General features: G+C 51.2%; 1 protein-coding gene across 1 annotated transcript; it reads left to right on the top strand.

Annotated features, from left to right (window-relative positions):
• The first annotated feature begins 1,353 nt into the window (after positions 1-1,353).
• Positions 1,354-16,829, top strand: LOC112236986 (gap junction alpha-3 protein). Its single transcript, XM_024405606.2, has 3 exons — positions 1,354-2,011; positions 15,301-15,450; positions 15,587-16,829. The coding sequence occupies exons 2-3, from the start codon at positions 15,322-15,324 to the stop codon at positions 16,595-16,597; spliced, it is 1,140 nt and encodes a 379-aa protein (XP_024261374.1). The 5' UTR covers positions 1,354-2,011; positions 15,301-15,321; the 3' UTR covers positions 16,598-16,829.
• Positions 16,830-19,054: the final 2,225 nt, after the last annotated feature.

Genomic DNA, 19,054 nt, shown 5'->3' with positions numbered 1-19,054 from the left:
TATTAAAACACTCCCTGAACTTGCTTCCCGACTCTCAGCGCACATCGGTTCAGTTGGAGCATACCAGATTTCCTGCTTAATCCGTCTTGATTCCCGGGAATTCTAAAAAACGGGATTTCTGGGAATTAAAGTAGAAGTCAACGTAATTTTGCAACCGTAATCCAGTCCATGGTGTATATCTGACAGATGGAACAGGTTGGAACAGTGTATCTCTATATTATTGTACATTAAGGAATAAAATCCACAACGATTTGACCAACTCGTGTGTTGACTTTATAACGTTGACTGACATTGCAAAGTGTCAGTAGCTGTATGTTGTTACAGATCCCGACCTCTGGTTTCACATCTTAGTATACAGTAAATCCATGTGGATGTCATCTGTGTGTTTACCAGCGCTCCCTTATAGCAACCTTCCTGGAGTTGTCTACGTTGGAGTCTTCTCGTTTCCCTCCGTTACACTCCCGTCATTGGTGGCTTTAACATTCTTCGCCTGCCTGTCATTGGTGGCTTCAGGACCTGAACGGCTGCTCTTCTCCAAAGATGAGTCCCAAATAGCACCCTGTTCCAAATTTAGTGCTCATAGGTCTCTGGTCTAAAGTCGTACACTATATAGGGAATAGGGTTCCATAGGGCTCTGGTCTAAAGTAGTGCACTATATAGGGAATATGGTGCCCTAGGGCTCTGGTCTAAAGTAGTGCACTATATAGGGAATAGGGTGACATAGGACTCTGGTGTAAAGTAGTGCACTATATGGTGAATAGGGTGCCATTAGGGACACACTCACATGAAGTCATGCCCTCTGCCCTCCTACACCACAGTGACAGAGACACCCTTCCCCTATATTTAGCACTGAGCTGCACTTGATGCCAGACAGACCAGAAAGTCAAGCTTATTGGCCAGCTGCCCTGTCAATCACCTCAACAGGCTGGGGAGTTGGGCCAGGGTCTCCCATAGCTGACGTTAGAGAGTGCCCTCAGCCCTGGGCCAAATGTAACCCTAGGGGACAGAGGGAGGGGATAGAGGGAGGGAGAGTTGGTCTTGGCTAGCAGCAGTATCAGTAGCAGTGCCTTTCAGTTGGTTGGAAGGGAGAGAGGGTCGGAGAGGAACTCTAGGAGGGAAGACAGGGAGGAACTCTAGGAGGGAAGACAAGGAGGAACTCTAGGAGGGAAGACAAGGAGGAACTCTAGGAGGGAAGACAGGGAGGAACTCTAGGAGGGAAGACAGGGAGGAACTCTAGGAGGGAAGACAAGGAGAGAGGGTCGAAGAGGAACTCTAGGAGGGAAGACAGGGAGGAACTCTAGGAGGAAGACAAGGAGGAGGGTCGGAGAGGAACTCTAGGAGGGAAGACAAGGAGAGAGGGTCGGAGAGGAACTCTAGGAGGGAAGACAAGGAGAGAGGGTCGGAGAGGAACTCTAGGAGGGAAGACAAGGAGAGAGGGTCGGAGAGGAACTCTAGGAGGGAAGTCATGGAGAGAGGGTTGGAGAGGAACACTAGGAGTGAAGAGAGGATTGGAGAGGAACTCTAGGAGGGGAGAGAGGGTCAGAGAGGAACTCTGGGAGGGAAGAAAGGTTCAGAGAGGAACTCTAGGAGGGCAGAGAGGGTCAGAGAGGAACTCTAGGAGTGAAGACTGGGAGAAGCCTTGACTGACTGAAGAGGGAAGACGGGAGTGTGTTGGTGTGGAACGGTCTTGTTGTGGCCAGTGGTGGGCTGGTCTGGTGTTTCCTGTCCATTCAAGGGCATTCCATCTGCTGAGACCTGGACAGGAGAGAGACAGCAGAGAGGAGCAACCAGCCACATAGGCCTCACTGGGTTGGAGAGAGAGAGAGGGATAGGGGAGGAGGGAGAGACGCAGAAGGAAGGAGGCTACGAGGGGAGCCACATAGGCCTCACTGGGTTGGAGAGAGAGAGGGACAGGGGAGGAGGGAGAGACGCAGAAGGGAGGCTACGAGGGGAGCCACATAGGCCTCAGTCCCACAGGGAGCTACTCTTCTGGGGACAGTAGACTGACAAGGTAGGTACTTCCATATTCTACTTTCTGTTTCAGTCTTCCTCTCTGGATTTCTGTGTGTGGTACTGTTAGGATGGAGAGAAAAGATGTAGTTTCTACGTAAAGGTGTTGACTTGACCCAGTAACCCAGTAAGGTGGGGACTTGACCCAGTAACCCAGTAAGGTGGGGACTTGGCCCAGTAAGGTGGGGACTTGGCCCAGTAACCCAGTAAGGTGGGGACTTGGCCCAGTAACCCAGTAACCCAGTAAGGTGGGGACTTGGCCCAGTAACCCAGTAAGGTGGGGACTTGACCCAGTAACCCAGTAAGGTGGGGACTTGACCCAGTAACACAGTAAGGTGGGGGCTTGACCCAGTAACACAGTAAGGTGGGGACTTGACCCAGTAACACAGTAAGGTGGGGACTTGGCCCAGTAACCCAGTATTGTGGGGACTTGACCCAGTAACCCAGTATTGTGGGGACTTGGCCCAGTAACCCAGTATTGTGGGGACTTGGCCCAGTAACCCACTAAGGTGGGGACTTGGCCCAGTAACCCAGTAAGGTGGGGACTTGGCCCAGTAACCCAGTATTGTGGGGACTTGGCCCAGTAACCCAGTAAGGTGGGCACTTGGCCCAGTAACCCAGTATTGTGGGGACTTGGCCCAGTAACCCAGTATTGTGGGGACTTGGCCCAGTAACCCAGTAACCCAGTAAGGTGGGGACTTGGCCCAGTAACCCAGTAACCGTAAGGTGGGGACTTGGCCCAGTAACCCAGTATTGTGGGGACTTGGCCCAGTAACCCAGTAAGGTGGGGACTTGTCCCAGTAACCCAGTAAGGTGGGGACTTGTCCCAGTAACCCAGTAAGCTGGGGACTTGGCCCAGTAACCCAGTAAGGTGGGGACTTGACCCAGTAACCCAGTATAAGGTGGGGACTTGGCCCAGTAACCCAGTAAGGTGGGGACTTGGCCCAGTAACCCAGTAAGGTGGGGACTTGACCCAGTAACCCAGTAAGGTGGGGACTTGACCCAGTAACACAGAATGGTGGGGACTTGACCCAGTAACCGAGTAAGGTGGGGACTTGACCCAGTAACCGAGTAAGTTGGGGACTTGGCCCAGTAACCGAGTAAGGTGGGGACTTGACCCAGTAACCCAGTAAGGTGGGGACTTGGCCCAGTAACCCAGTAAGGTGGGGACTTGACCCAGTAACCCAGTAAGGTGGGGACTTGGCCAAGTAACCCAGTAAGGTGGGGACTTGGCCCAGTAAGGTGGGGACTTGACCCAGTAACCCAGTAAGGTGGGGACTCGGCCCAGTAACACAGTAAGGTGGGGACTTGTCCCAGTAACCCAGTAACCCAGTAAGGTGGGGACTTGGCCCAGTAACCCAATAAGGTGGGGACTTGGCCCAGTAAGGTGGGGACTTGACCCAGTAAGGTGGGGACTTGGCCCAGTAACCCAGTAAGGTGGGGACTTGGCCCAGTAACCCAATAAGGTGGGGACTTGGCCCAGTAAGGTGGGGACTTGGCCCAGTAACCCAGTAAGGTGGGGACTTGGCCCAGTAACACAGTAAGGTGGGGAATTGGCCCAGTAACCCAGTAAGTTGGGGACTTGGCCCAGTAACACAGTAAGGTGGGGACTTGGCCCAGTAACCCAGTAACCCAGTAAGGTGGGGACTTGGCCCAGTAACCCAGTAAGGTGGGGACTTGGCCCAGTAACACAGTAAGGTGGGGAATTGGCCCAGTAACCCAGTAAGGTGGGGACTTGGCCCAGTAACACAGTAAGGTGGGGACTTGGCCCAGTAACCCAGTAAGGTGGGGACTTGGCCCAGTAACCCAGTAAGGTGGGGACTTGGCCCAGTAACACAGTAAGGTGGGGAATTGGCCCAGTAACCCAGTAAGGTGGGGACTTGGCCCAGTAACCCAGTAAGGTGGGGACTTGGCCCAGTAACCCAGTATTGTGGGGACTTGGCCCAGTAACCCAGTAACCCAGTAAGGTGGGGACTTGGCCCAGTAACCCAGTAAGGTGGGGACTTGGCCCAGTAACCCAGTAAGGTGGGGACTTGGCCCAGTAACCCAGTAAGGTGGGGACTTGGCCCAGTAACCCAGTAAGGTGGGGACTTGGCCCAGTAACCCAGTAAGGTGGGGACTTGGCCCAGTAACCCAGTAAGGTGGGGACTTGGCCCAGTAACCCAGTAAGGTGGGGACTTGGCCCAGTAACCCAGTAAGGTGGGGACTTGGCCCAGTAACCCAGTAAGGTGGGGACTTGACCCAGTAACCCAGTAAGGTGGGGACTTGGCCCAGTAACCCAGTAAGGTGGGGACTTGGCCCAGTAACCCAGTAAGGTGGGGACTTGACCCAGTAACCCAGTAAGGTGGGGACTTGGCCCAGTAACCCAGTAAGGTGGGGACTTGGCCCAGTAACACAGAAACACAACAGACATCATGGTAAGAGTCTGAAAGTATGAAAATCACTTGAAATATATTGCGAATCATTCTGAAACATATATTTTATTCTCAGATAATTCTCATTATTTCAGAGGGGAATTTTTTACTACAAATGAGTTTCTTATAAGATGTAAATGAATACAGTGTCGTAAGAGGTTGAGATCTCTGAATGAACCCCAGTATTGAAAAGGCAGATATGATTTGGTTGTTATTGTTGTGTTCCAGAAGAGGATATGGTCATTAACTGTTGCTCTTTCCCAAACAGTAGCAGCCCAATCTCAACAACTGACTCCACTGTTAGACCTGTTGATTACAGACCAAACTCAGTCATGGATCATATCTACTAGCTGTCTGTAATGACAGTCAGACTGACGTTAGTCTCTAATTATAACCAAATACTGTCTAATTCCTACAGTCTGTAATGACAGTTTAGTCTCTAGTTATAACTAAATACTGTCTAATTCCTACAGTCTGTAATGGCAGTCAGACTGGCGTTAGTCTCTAGTTATAACTAAATACTGTCTAATTCCTACAGTCTGTAATGACAGTCTCTAGACACACACAGGCCTCTCTCTATACTATCCCTGGCTACAACCTGCTGTCCCCGGGTCCAAATATACCCCCATCCTAAATGTAATATAAACCTGTCTGTGTCACTACCTGCCCTGTAGACAGAGGTGTGAAGAAACACACACACACACACACACACACACACACACACACACACACACACACACACACACACACACAAGTTTGGGATACTCCTCTGATCTTGGCCCTCCTGTTGTGAGTCAGTCTATTGGAAGACAGGGACAGGACACATTGAGGACAGTTGTCTCCTGCGCTCTTTTCACACAAGGCAGCGATTATATTTATGTAACAGTTTAAATGATATGGACCTGACAGATACAGATACAGACCTGACAGATACAGACCTGACAGATACAGACCTGACAGATACAGACCTGACAGATACAGACCTGACAGATACAGATACAGACCTGACAGATACAGATACAGACCTGACAGATACAGACCTGACAGATACAGATACAGATACAGATACAGACCTGACAGATACAGATACAGACCTGACAGATACAGATACAGTCTGACAGATACAGATACAGACCAGACCTGACAGATACAGACCTGACAGACCTGACAGATACAGACCTGACAGATACAGACCTGACAGATACAGATACAGACCTGACAGATACAGATACAGACCTGACAGATAGAGACCTGACAGATACAGACCTGACAGATACAGACCTGACAGATACAGACCTGACAGATACAGACCTGACAGATACAGACCTGACAGATACAGACCTGACAGATACAGATACAGACCTGACAGATACAGATACAGACCTGACAGATACAGACCTGACAGATAAAGATACAAACCAGACAGATACAGACCTGACAGATACAGACCTGACAGATACAGATACAGACCTGACAGATACAGACCTGACAGATACAGACCTGACAGATACAGATACAGACCTGACAGATACAGACCTGATACAGATACAGACCTGACAGATACAGACCTGACAGATACAGATACAGACCTGACAGATACAGATACAGACCCTGACAGATACAGACCTGACAGATACAGACCTGACAGAAAACAGACCTGACAGATACAGATACAGACCTGACAGATACAGACCTGACAGATACAGACCTGACAGATACAGATACAGACCTGACAGATACAGACCTGACAGATACAGACCTGACAGATACAGATACAGACCTGACAGATACAGACCTGACAGATACAGATACAGACCTGACAGATACAGATACAGACCTGACAGATACAGACCTGACAGATACAGACCTGACAGATACAGATACAGACCTGACAGATACAGACCTGACATATACAGATACAGACCTGACAGATACAGATACAGACCTGACAGATACAGACCTGACAGATACAGATACAGACCTGACAGATACAGACCTGACAGATACAGACCTGACAGATACAGACCCTGACAGAAAACAGACCTGACAGATACAGATACAGACCTGACAGATACAGACCTGACAGATACAGACCTGACAGATACAGATACAGACCTGACAGATACAGACCTGACAGATACAGATACAGACCTGACAGAAAACAGACCTGACAGATACAGATACAGACCTGACAGATACAGACCTGAGACCTGACAGATACAGACCTGACAGATACAAACCTGACAGATACAGACCTACAGACCTGACAGATACAGACCTGACAGATACAGACCTGACAGATACAGACCTGACAGATACAGACCTGACAGATACAGATACAGACCTGACAGATACAGACCTGACAGATAAAGACCTGACAGATACAGATACAGACCTGACAGATACAGACCTGACAGATAAAGATACAAACCAGACAGATACAGACCTGACAGATACAGACCTGACAGATAGAGATACAGACCTGACAGATACAGATACAGACCTGACAGATACAGACCTGACAGATACAGATACAGACCTGACAGATACAGATACAGACCTGACAGATACAGACCTGACAGATAAAGACCTGACAGATACAGATACAGACCTGACAGATACAGACCTGACAGATAAAGATACAAACCAGACAGATACAGACCTGACAGATACAGACCTGACAGATAGAGATACAGACCTGACAGATACAGATACAGACCTGACAGATACAGACCTGACAGATACAGATACAGACCTGACAGATACAGATACAGACCTGACAGAGAGCTACAGATACAGACCTGACAGATACAGATACAGACCTGACAGATACAGACCTGACGGATACAGAGCTGACAGATACAGATACAGACCTGACAGATACAGACCTGACAGATACAGATACAGACCTGACAGATACAGATACAGACCTGACAGATACAGACCTGACAGATACAGATACAGACCTGACAGATACAGATACAGACCTGACAGATACAGACCTGACAGATACAGATACAGAGACCTGACAGATACAGATACAGACCTGACAGATACAGACCTGACAGATACAGAGCTGACAGATACAGATACAGACCTGACAGATACAGACCTGACAGATACAGATACAGACCTGACAGATACAGATACAGACCTGACAGATACAGACCTGAGAGATACAGATACAGACCTGACAGATACAGAGCTGACAGATACAGATACAGACCTGACAGATACAGACCTGACAGATACAGACCTGACAGATACAGACCTGACAGATACAGATACAGACCTGACAGATACAGACCTGACAGATACAGACCTGACAGATACAGATACAGACCTGACAGATACCGACCTGACAGATACAGATACAGACCTGACAGATACAGATCTGACAGATACAGACCTGACAGATACAGATACAGACCTGACAGATACAGACCTGACATGAAAAAGGTCATGTTATGTTTTGTTTTGAATATTCAGAATAGCAGGATTAATTAATTAATTTTTGTACCCCCCTCTCCTTGAATTTTCTTTGCGTCTCAGCCATAATTCTGTCAAAATCTGATTGTTTTTTTGCTCATTCTTTTGATTCAACAGAATTGGCTGTAGGGCAAACTGTTTTTCAAGGGAAGCGGGTGATGTTATCCATTCATGTTTTTTGTATGTTATTCATATCTGAGAATGAACCAATGATATCAGGCCACACCCAGACATGATTACAGACACCTGTGTGTGTCCTTTGACACGATATAAACTAGTGACCCACAGTGTTTGTCATTATACCCAGATGAAGACAGCTTGTCTGTCCAAACGTTGGGTTTTAAATCATTACACCTGAGCTGCTACAGTGTGAGGCTCTCCTTGAATGTTTTATTTTAACACATTAACTAGTCTAGTTTCTCTCCTCCAGACACATGAACTAGTCTAGTCTCTCTCTCTCCCCTCCAGACACATTAACTAGTTTCTCTCCTCCAGACACATGAACTAGTCTAGTCCCTCTCCTCCAGACACATGAACTAGTCTAGTCTCTCTCCTCCAGACACATTAACTAGTCTGGTCTCTCTCCTCTCAGACACATTAACTAGTCTGGTCTCTCTCTCTCCAGACACATTAACTAGTCTAGTCTCTCTCCTACCAGACACATTAACTAGTCTAGTCTCTCTCCTCCAGACACATTAACTAGTCTTCTCTCCTCCAGACACATGAACTAGTCTAGTCTCTCTCCTCCAGACACATTAACTAGTCTAGTCTCTCTCCTCCAGACACATTAACTAGTCTAGTCTCTCTCCTCCAGACACATTAACTAGTCTAGTCTCTCTCCTCCAGACACATTAACTAGTCTAGTCTCTCTCCTCCAGACACATTAACTAGTCTAGTCTCTCTCCTCCAGACACATTAACTAGTCTGGTCTCTCTCTCTACTCCAGACACATTAACTAGTCTAGTCTCTCTCCTCCAGACACATTAACTAGTCTGGTCTCTCTCTCTACTCCAGACACATTAACTAGTCTAGTCTCTCTCCTCCAGACACATTAACTAGTCTAGTCTCTCTCTCTACTCCAGACACATTAACTAGTCTAGTTTCTCTCCTCCAGACACATTAACTAGTCTAGTCTCTCTCTCTCCAGACACATTAACTAGTCTGGTCTCTCTCTCTACTCCAGACACATTAACTAGTCTAGTCTCTCTCCTCCAGATACATTAACTAGTCTAGTCTCTCTCTCTACTCCAGACACATTAACTAGTCTAGTTTCTCTCCTCCAGACACATTAACTAGTCTAGTCTCTCTCTCTCCTCCAGACACATTAACTAGTCTAGTTTCTCTCCTCCAGACACATTAACTAGTCTTGTCTCTCTCTCTCCTCCAGACACATTGACTAATCTAGTCTCTCCTCCAGACACTTGCTACCATATGGGATGAACTCTCTCCGTTCCCTTCGGTCTCTCTCTCCTCTCTCTCCGTTCCCTTTGGTCTCTCTCTCCTCTCTCCTCTCCCTTCGGTCTCTCTCTCCTCTCTCTCCGTTCCCTTCGGTCTCTCCCTCCTCTCTCTCTCCCTTCGGTCTCTCTCTCCTCTCTCTCTGTTCACTTCGGTCTCTCTCTCCTCTCTCCCGTTCCCTCTCTCTCTCCCCGTCCCTCTCTCTCCTCTCCCCGTCTCTCTCTCTCTCCCGTTCCCTTCGGTCTCTCTCTCCTCTCTTCCCGTTCCCTTCGGTCTCTCTCTCCTCTCTCCCGTTCCCTTCGGTCTCTCTCTCCTCTCTCTCCGTTCCCTTCGGTCTCTCTCTCCTATCTCTCTGTTCCCTTCTCTCTCTCTCTGTTCCCCTTCGGTCTCTCTCTCTCTCCCCGTTCCCTTCGGTCTCTCTCTCCTCTTCCCTTCCCTTTCGTCTCTCTCTCCGTTCCCTTCGTCTCTCTCTCCGTTCCCTTCCCTTCGGTCTCTCTCTCCTCTCTCTCCGTTCCCTTCGGTCTCTCTCTCCTCTCTCTCTCTCTCCCCCTTCGGTCTCTCTCTCCTCTCTCTCCTCTCCCTTCGGTCTCTCTCTCCATTCCCTTTGGCCTCTCTCTCCTCTCCCTTCGGTCTCTCTCTCCTCTCTCTCCGTTCCCTTCGGTCTCTCTCTCCTCTCTCTCCCCGTTCCTTTCGGTCTCTCTCTCCTCTCTCTCCCCGTTCCCTTCGGTCTCTCTCCTCTCTCTCTCCCTCTCTCTCCTCCGTTCCCTTCGGTCTCTCTCTCCTCCCTCTCCTCCCCGTTCCCTTCGGTCTCTCTCTCTCTCTCTCCCCGTTCCCTTCGGTCTCTCTCCTCTCTCCCCGTTCCCTTCGGTCTCTCTCTCTCTCTCTCCCCGTTCCCTTTCGGTCTCTCTCTCCTCTCTCTCCCGTTCCTTTCGGTCTCTCTCTCCTCTCTCTCCCGTTCCTTTCGGTCTCTCTCTCCTCTCTCTCCCGTTCCCTTCGGTCTCTCTCTCCTATCTCCCCGTTCCCTTCGGTCTCTCTCCTCTCCCCGTTCCTTTCGGTCTCTCTCTCCTCTCTCCCCGTTTCCATTTCGGTCTCTCTCTCCTCTCTCCCCGTTCCCTTCGGTCTCTCTCTCCTCTATCTCCATTCCCTTCGGTCTCTCTCTCCTATCTCTCCGTTCCCTTCGTCTCTCTCTCCGTTCCCTTCGTCTCTCTCTCCGTTCCCTTCGGTCTCTCTCTCCTCTATCTCCATTCCCTTCGGTCTCTCTCTCCTATCTCTCCGTTCCCTTCGGTCTCTCTCTCCTCGTTCCCTTCGGTCTCTCTCTCCTCTCTCCGTTCCCTTCGGTCTCTCTCTCCTCTCTTCCCGTTCCCTTCGGTCTCTCTCTCCTCTCTCTCCGTTCCCTTCGGTCTCTCTCTCCTCTCTCTCTGTTCCCTTCGGTCTCTCTCTCCGTTCCCTTCGGTCTCTCTCTCCGTTCCCTTCGGTCTCTCTCTCCCCGTTCCCTTCGGTCTCTCTCTCTCTCTCCCCGTTCCCTTCGGTCTCTCTCTCCTCTCTCCCCCGTTCCCTTCGGTCTCTCTCTCCCTCTCCCCCGTTCCCTTCGGTCTCTCTCCTCTCTCCCGGTTCCCTTCGGTCTCTCTCTCTTCTCTCCCGTTCCCTTCGGTCTCTCTCTCTCTCCCGTTCCCTTCGGTCTCTCTCTCCTTTCTCTCCGTTCCCTTCGGTCTCTCTCTCTCCTCTCCCCTTCCCTTCGGTCTCTCTCTCCTCTCTCCCCGTTCCCTTCGGTCTCTCTCTCCTCTCCCCCCTTCCCTTCGGTCTCTCTCCCCTCTCTCCTTCCCTTCGGTCTCTCTCTCTTCTCTCCCTGTTTCCCTTTCGGTCTCTCTCTCCTCTCTCTCCGTTCCCTTCGGTCTCTCTCTCCGTTCCCTTCGGTCTCTCTCTCCATTCCCTTCGGTCTCTCTCTCCTCCCTCCCCTTTGGTTCCTCTTCCGTTCCCTTCGTCTCTCTCTCCTCTCTCTCTCCCTTCGTTCCCTTCGGTCTCTCTCTCCTTCCCTTCGGTCTCTCTCCCCTTCCCTTCGGTCTCTCTCTCTCCTCTCCCCGTTCCCTTCGGTCTCTCTCTCCTCTCTCCCCCGTTCCCTTCGGTCTCTCTCTCTCTCTCCCCCCCGTTCCCTTCGGTCTCTCTCTCTCTCTCCCGTTCCCTTCGGTCTCTCTCTCCTCTCTCCCCGTTCCTTTCGGTCTCTCTCTCCCCGTTTCCCTTCGGTCTCTCTCTTCCTTCTCTCCCCGTTCCCTTCGGTCTCTCTCCCGTTCCCTTCGGTCTCTCTCTCCGTTCCCTTCGGTCTCTCTCTCCGTTCCCTTCGGTCTCTCTCTCCATTCCCTTCGGTCTCTCTCTCCTCCCTCCTCTCCCTTCGGTCTCTCTCTCCTCTCTCCTCTCACTTCGGTCTCTCTCTCCTCTCTCCTCTCCCTTCGGTCTCTCTCTCTCTCTCCCCGTTCCCTTCGGTCTCTCTCTCCTCTCTCTCCGTTCCCTTCGGTCTCTCTCTCCTCTCTCTCCGTTCCCTTCGTCTCTCTCTCCTATCTCTCTGTTCCCTTCGGTCTCTCTCTCTGTTCCCTTCGGTCTCTCTCCCGTTCCCTTCGGTCTCTCTCTCCGTTCCCTTCGGTCTCCTCTCCGTTCCCTTCTCTCTCTCTCCCGTTCCCTTCGTCTCTCTCTCCGTTCCCTTCGGTCTCTCTCTCCTCTCTCTCCCCGTTCCCTTCGGTCTCTCTCTCCTCTCTCTCCTCTCCCTTCGGTCTCTCTCTCCTCTCTCCTCTCCCTTCGGTCTCTCTCTCCATTCCCTTTGGCCTCTCTCTCCCTTCGGTCTCTCTCTCTCCTTCCCTTCGGTCTCTCTCTCCTCTCTCTCCCGTTCCCTTCGGTCTCTCTCTCCTCTCTCTCCCGTTCCCTTCGGTCTCTCTCTCTCTCTCTCCCGTTCCCTTCGGTCTCTCTCTCCTCTCTCCCCGTTCCCTTCCTCTCCCTTCTCTCTCTCCTCTCTCCCGTTCCCTTCGGTCTCTCTCCCTCTCTCCCCTTCCCTTCGGTCTCTCTCTCCTCTCTCTCCCGTTCCCTTCGGTCTCTCTCTCCTCTCTCCCCGTTCCTTTCGGTCTCTCTCTCCTCTCTCTCCCCCGTTCCTTTCGGTCTCTCTCTCCTCTCTCTCCCCATTCCTTTCGGTCTCTCTCTCCTATCTCCCCGTTCCCTTCGGTCTCTCTCTCCCTGTTCCTTTCGGTCTCTCTCTCCGTTCCCTTCGGTCTCTCTCTCCTCTCTCCCCGTTCCCTTCGGTCTCTCTCTCCTCTATCTCCATTCCCTTCGGTCTCTCTCTCCTATCTCTCTGTTCCCTTCGGTCTCTCTCTCCGTTCCCTTCGGTCTCTCTCTCCGTTCCCTTCGGTCTCTCTCTCCTCTATCTCCATTCCCTTCGGTCTCTCTCTCCTATCTCTCTGTTCCCTTCGGTCTCTCTCCCCGTTCCCTTCGGTCTCTCTCTCCTCTCTCTCCGTTCCCTTCGGTCTCTCTCTCCTCTCTCTCCGTTCCCTTCGGTCTCTCTCTCCTCTCTCTCCGTTCCCTTCGGTCTCTCTCTCCTCTCTCCCCGTTCCCTTCGGTCTCTCTCCCCGTTCCCTTCGGTCTCTCTCTCTCCTCTCCCCGTTCCCTTCGGTCTTTCTCCCTCTCTCCGTTCCCTTCGGTCTCTCTCTCTCTCTCTCCCCGTTCCCTTCGGTCTCTCTCTCCTCTCTCCCCGTTCCCTTCGGTCTCTCTCTCCTCTCCCCCCGTTCCCTTCGGTCTCTCTCTCTCTCTCCCGTTCCCTTCGGTCTCTCTCTCTTCTCTCCCCGTTCCCTTCGGTCTCTCTCTTCTCTCCCCCGTTCCCTTCGGTCTCTCTCTCCTTTCTCTCCGTTCCTTCGGTCTCTCTCTCTCCTCTCCCGTTCCCTTCGGTCTCTCTCTCCTCTCTCCCCGTTCCCTTCGGTCTCTCTCTCCTCTCCCCGTTCCCTTCGGTCTCTCTCTCTCTCCCCGTTCCCTTCGGTCTCTCTCTCTTCTCTCCCTGTTTCCCTTTCTCTCTCTCTCCTCTCTCTCCGTTCCCTTCGGTCTCTCTCTCCGTTCCCTTCGGTCTCTCTCTCCATTCCCTTCGGTCTCTCTCTCCTCCCTCCCCGTTCCTTTCGGTCTCTCTCTCCTCTCTCTCCCCGTTCCCTTCAGTCTCTCTCTCCGTTCCCTTCGGTCTCTCTCCCTCTCTCTCCGTTCCCTTCGGTCTCTCTCTCTCCTCTCCCCGTTCCCTTCGGTCTCTCTCTCCTCTCTCCCCGTTCCCTTCGGTCTCTCTCTCCTCTCTCCCCGTTCCCTTCGGTCTCTCTCTCTCTCCCCCGTTCCCTTCGGTCTCTCTCTCCTCTCTCCCCGTTCCTTTCTCTCTCTCTCTCCCCGTTTCCCTTTTGGTCTCTCTCTCCTCTCTCTCCCCGTTCCCTTCGGTCTCTCTCCCCGTTCCCTTCGGTCTCTCTCTCTCTTCCCGTTCCCTTCGGTCTCTCTCTCCGTTCCCTTCGGTCTCTCTCTCCATTCCCTTCGGTCTCTCTCTCCTCCCTCCTCTTCCTTCGGTCTCTCTCTCCTCTCCCCCTCCTTCGGTCTCTCTCTCCTCTCCCCCCCGTTACCTTCGGTCTCTCTCTCTCTCCCCGTTCCCTTCAGTCTCTCTCTCCTCTCTCCCCGTTCCCTTCGGTCTCTCTCCCCCCGTTCCCTTCGGTCTCTCTCCCCGTTCCCTTCGGTCTCTCTCCCCGTTCCTTTCGGTCTCTCTCTCCTCTCTCTCCCCCTCCCCGTTCCCTTCGGTCTCTCTCTCCGTTCCCTTCGGTCTCTCTCTCTCCCGTTCCCTTCGGTCTCTCTCTCTCCTCTCTCCCGTTCCCTTCGGTCTCTCTCTCCTCTCCCCCGTTCCCTTCGGTCTCTCTCTCTCTCTCTCCCCGTTCCCTTCGGTCTCTCTCCTCTCTCCCCGTTCCCTTCGGTCTCTCTCTCCTCTCCCCCGTTCCCTTCGGTCTCTCTCTCCGTCCCTTCTCTCTCTCTCCCCGTTCCCTTCGGTCTCTCTCTCCATTCTCTCCCCATTCCCTTCGGTCTCTCTCTCCTCTCTCCCGTTCCTTTCGGTCTCTCTCTCCCCTTTCCCTTCGGTCTCTCTCTCCTCTCTCCCCTTCCCTTCGGTCTCTCTCTCCCCTTCCCTTCGGTCTCTCTCTCCGTTCCCTTCGGTCTCTCTCTCTCCTTCCCTTCGGTCTCTCTCTCCATTCCCTTTCGGTCTCTCTCTCCTCCCTCCCCGTTCCCTTCGGTCTCTCTCTCCTCCCTCCCCTCTCACTTCGGTCTCTCTCTCCTCTCTCCTCTCCGTTCCTTCGGTCTCTCTCTCCTCTCTCCTCTCACTTCGGTCTCTCTCTCCTCTCTCCTCTACCTTCGGTCTCTCTCCTCTCTCCCCGTTCCCTTCAGTCTCTCTCTCCTCTCTCCCCATTCCCTTCGGTCTCTCTCCCCGTTCCCTTCGGTCTCTCTCTCCGTTCCCTTCGGTCTCTCTCCTCTCCCTTCGGTCTCTCTCTCCTCTCTCTCCGTTCCCTTCGGTCTCTCTCTCCTCTCTCTCCATTCCCTTCAGTCTCTCTCTCCTCTCTCTCTGTTCCCTTCGGTCTCTCTCTCCTCTCTCTCCCCGTTCCCTTCGGTCTCTCTCTCCTCTCTCTCCCCGTTCCCTTCGGTCTCTCTCTCCTCTCTCTCCCCGTTCCCTTCGGTCTCTCTCTCCTCTCTCTCCGTTCCCTTCGGTCTCTCTCTCCTTTCTCTCTCCGTTCCCTTCAGTCTCTCTCTCCAGCTACATATATGATCTGTGGTTAGCTAGTATTTTTCTCCCCTTACAGCCAGGGCTCTGATCTGTCACTTCCATGGGAGGGGGGACTGGAACCTGCTGTCTATGTTTTAACTAGTCCCTCTCTCCCCTCGCTCTCCCTCCCTACAGCCACAGTAGTCTGCTACTACCATGGGGGACTGGAACCTGTTGGGGAAGTTGTTGGAGAAAGCCCAGGAACACAGCACCGTAGTCGGAAAGGTCTGGCTCACGGTCCTCTTCATCTTTAGGATCCTGGTCCTGAGCGCGGCAGCAGAGAAGGTCAATAAGAATTATTTGACACCTTTAAAAATACGTTTAGAGCGTCAGCCATTGGTACAACAATACACACACACTAAAATGTATTTTTTTAATTAAAAAAAAATGCAATTTGTTATTTCCGTTGTGTTCCCGGTAGGTGTGGGGGGACGAGCAGTCAGGGTTCACCTGCGACACCAAGCAACCTGGATGTGAGAACGTCTGTTATGACATCACCTTCCCCATCTCTCACGTCCGCTTCTGGGTCCTACAGATCATATTCGTCTCCACGCCCACCCTCATTTACCTGGGTCATATATTACACCTGGTGAGGATGGAGGAGAAACAGAAGCAGAGAGAGAAGGACGCAGATCGGGCCGGGGACAAACCACCCTTGCTGGAGACCAAAGCCTGTAAAGCCCCGGTGAGGGACAACAGTGGTAGGGTTCGACTGAAGGGGGAACTACTGAGGACCTACGTGTTCAACGTCATCTTCAAGACGCTGTTCGAGGTGGGCTTCATCGTCATGCAGTACCTGCTCTATGGCTTCCAGCTGCAGCCCATGTACACCTGTGACCGCTCGCCCTGCCCCAACACAGTCAACTGCTACATCTCCCGACCCACAGAGAAAACCATCTTCATCATCTTCATGCTAGTAGTGGCAGGTTTGTCTCTGTTCCTCAACCTGATAGAGATGTACCACCTGGGATCCACTAAGTGTCGCCAGGGGATAAAGTACCACCAGGAGGATCTGAGCTCAGACTCTGTCTCCAAGGAGCCCAGCGAGGTGGATGAGGCTGTACCCTACGCTCCCAGCTACGACCACTACCACGGAGGCCAGCCAGCCTACCCCCAACTCCAACCAGACCAGCAGGTCCAGCCAGCATACCCTCCTGTCCCCAGCTATAACATGTCCCCGCTATCTGAGGAGACTGACTCCACCTACCAGCCCTACCACAACAAGGCAGCCTACAAGCAGAACAAGGACAACCTGGCGGTGGAGAGGAGTGGCAGCAGGCAGCCGGAAGAGGAGGGGGACTTGAAAGGGAAGAAGGGTGGAGGAGAAACGTGGGGGGGGTCGGAGCCAGGTTCCCCATCTCTAGCCCGGGCTGGACGCACCACTGCTAAACACGGCAACAACAAGACCAGAATAGACGATCTGAAGATCTGAGAGGGGGATTAGGTTGCTATGACGATGTCTTAGGTTCCTTCCGAGGGTCTTATGTTGCTTGAAAGGCATTCTTAGGGTTCTGCCCCAAATGGCACCCTATTCGCTATCTAGTGCACTACTTTTGACCGAGGCCTGTGACAGTCCAGAGCTCCGGTCCAAAGTAGATCACTATATAGGGAATAGGGTGCCATTTGGGACACAGGTGTATCCAACAGACCTGAGGCCATCCTGCCCCCCCGTGGCCTGGTGGATGGCAGAGCTTTGACTCACTGGGGGAAATGACACTTGTAGGACATACAAATAAACTTTGAGCGTTACGGTTGTAAAACACGATCTGCGAAGGGACCGTTGGGTTTCATATTATATGACGAACCGCGACGTCTCAAATCTCTTTTAGAAAACCTTCTGGTTCTGGTCTCTACGTGGGAAAGAGGGATCACGTCCATTAAATACAACAACTATTATATTGAAAATGTTTGTGCATTTCAGACTCTGAAGAATAAGAGGATATATTCGACATGTAGTTATTGAGCGTGTGTGTTGTGTTGTAGTAATGATTCTGTATTGGAGGGAAACTGATGTTTTTTAACATTTGACAAAGTAAAAAAAAAATGTTTGAATGAAGACGTCATGTTTAATTTGTTTCTACATGTCGAAGAAGAATAACCCTGGGTGTACTTTAACAGTCTGGCCCAAATGGTACCCTATTCTCCATAGGGTACACTACATTGGACTAGGAACCATAGGGTACACTACTTTGGACTAGGAACCATAGGGTACACTACTTTGGACTAGGAACCATAGGGTACACTACTTTGGACTAGGAACCATAGGGTACACTACTTTGGACTAGGAACCATAGGGTACACTACATTGGGCTAGGAACCATAGGGTACACTACATTGGGCTAGGAACCATAGGGTACACTACATTGGACTAGGAACCATAGGGTACACTACATTGGGCTAGGAACCATAGGGTACACTACTTTGGACTAGGAACCATAGGGTACACTACATTGGACTAGGAACCATAGGGTACACTACATTGGGCTAGGAACCATAGGGTACACTACATTGGACTAGGAACCATAGGGTACACTACATTGGGCTAGGAACCATAGGGTACACTACATTGGGCTAGGAACCATAGGGTACACTACTTTGGACTAGGAACCATAGGGTACACTACTTTGGACTAGGAACCATAGGGTACACTACTTTGGACTAGGAACCATAGGGTACACTACATTGGACTAGGAACCATAGGGTACACTACATTGAACTAGGAACCATAGGGTACACTACATTGGGCTAGGAACCATAGGGTACACTACATTGGGCTAGGAACCATAGGGTACACTACTTTGGACTAGGAACCATAGGGTACACTACATTGGACTAGGAACCATAGGGTACACTACTTTGGACTAGGAACCATAGGGTACACTACTTTGGACTAGGAACCATAGGGTACACTACATTGGACTAGGAAGCATAGGGTACACTACATTGGACTAGGAACCATAGGGTACACTACATTGGACTAGGAACCATAGGGTACACTACATTGGACTAGGAAGCATAGGGTACACTACATTGGACTAGGAACCATAGGGTACACTACATTGGGCTAGGAACCATAGGGTACACTACATTGGGCTAGGAACCATAGGGTACACTACTTTGGACTAGGAACCATAGGGTACACTACATTGGACTAGGAACCATAGGGTACACTACTTTGGACTAGGAACCATAGGGTACACTACTTTGGACTAGGAACCATAGGGTACACTACTTTGGACTAGGAACCATAGGGTACACTACATTGGACTAGGAAGCATAGGGTACACTACATTGGACTAGGAACCATAGGGTACACTACATTGGGCTAGGAACCATAGGGTACACTACATTGGACTAGGAACCATAGGGTACACTACATTGGACTAGGAACCATAGGGTACACTACATTGGACTAGGAACCATAGGGTACACTACATTGGACTAGGAACCATAGGGTACACTACATTGGACTAGGAACCATAGGGTACACTACATTGGACTAGGAACCATAGGGTACACTACATTGGACTAGGAACCATAGGGTACACTACATTGGACTAGGAACCATAGGGTACACTACATTGGACTAGGAACCATAGGGTACACTACATTGGACTAGGAATCATAGGGTACACTACATTGGACTAGGAACCATAGGGTACACTACTTTGGACTAGGAACCATAGGGTACACTACATTGGACTAGGAACCAAAGGGTACACTACTTTGGACTAGGAACCATAGGGTACACTACTTTGGACTAGGAACCATAGGGTACACTACTTTGGACTAGGAAACATAGGGTTTGGGCTCTTTGTAGTGCACTAATCAAATACACCCCCCCATGGAAATAAAGCCCCCCCATGGAAATCAAATGCCCCCGCCTCTC

This window comes from Oncorhynchus tshawytscha, linkage group LG21 (assembly GCF_018296145.1).
Source record: "Oncorhynchus tshawytscha isolate Ot180627B linkage group LG21, Otsh_v2.0, whole genome shotgun sequence".
Lineage (NCBI taxonomy): Eukaryota > Metazoa > Chordata > Actinopteri > Salmoniformes > Salmonidae > Oncorhynchus > Oncorhynchus tshawytscha.
The sequence above is the reverse complement of the archived record's forward strand: the minus strand, read 5'-3'. Positions and strand labels throughout refer to the sequence as shown.

What these genes read in the sequence shown, in the direction of transcription:
- LOC112236986 (XM_024405606.2), top strand. Translation starts at nt 15,322, where the DNA reads ATGGGGGACTGGAACCTGTTGGGGAAGTTGTTGGAGAAAGCCCAGGAA. An exon ending in TGAGCGCGGCAGCAGAGAAG is followed by an intron (nt 15,451 to 15,586) that starts GTCAATAAGAAT and finishes TGTTCCCGGTAG; the next exon opens with GTGTGGGGGGACGAGCAGTC.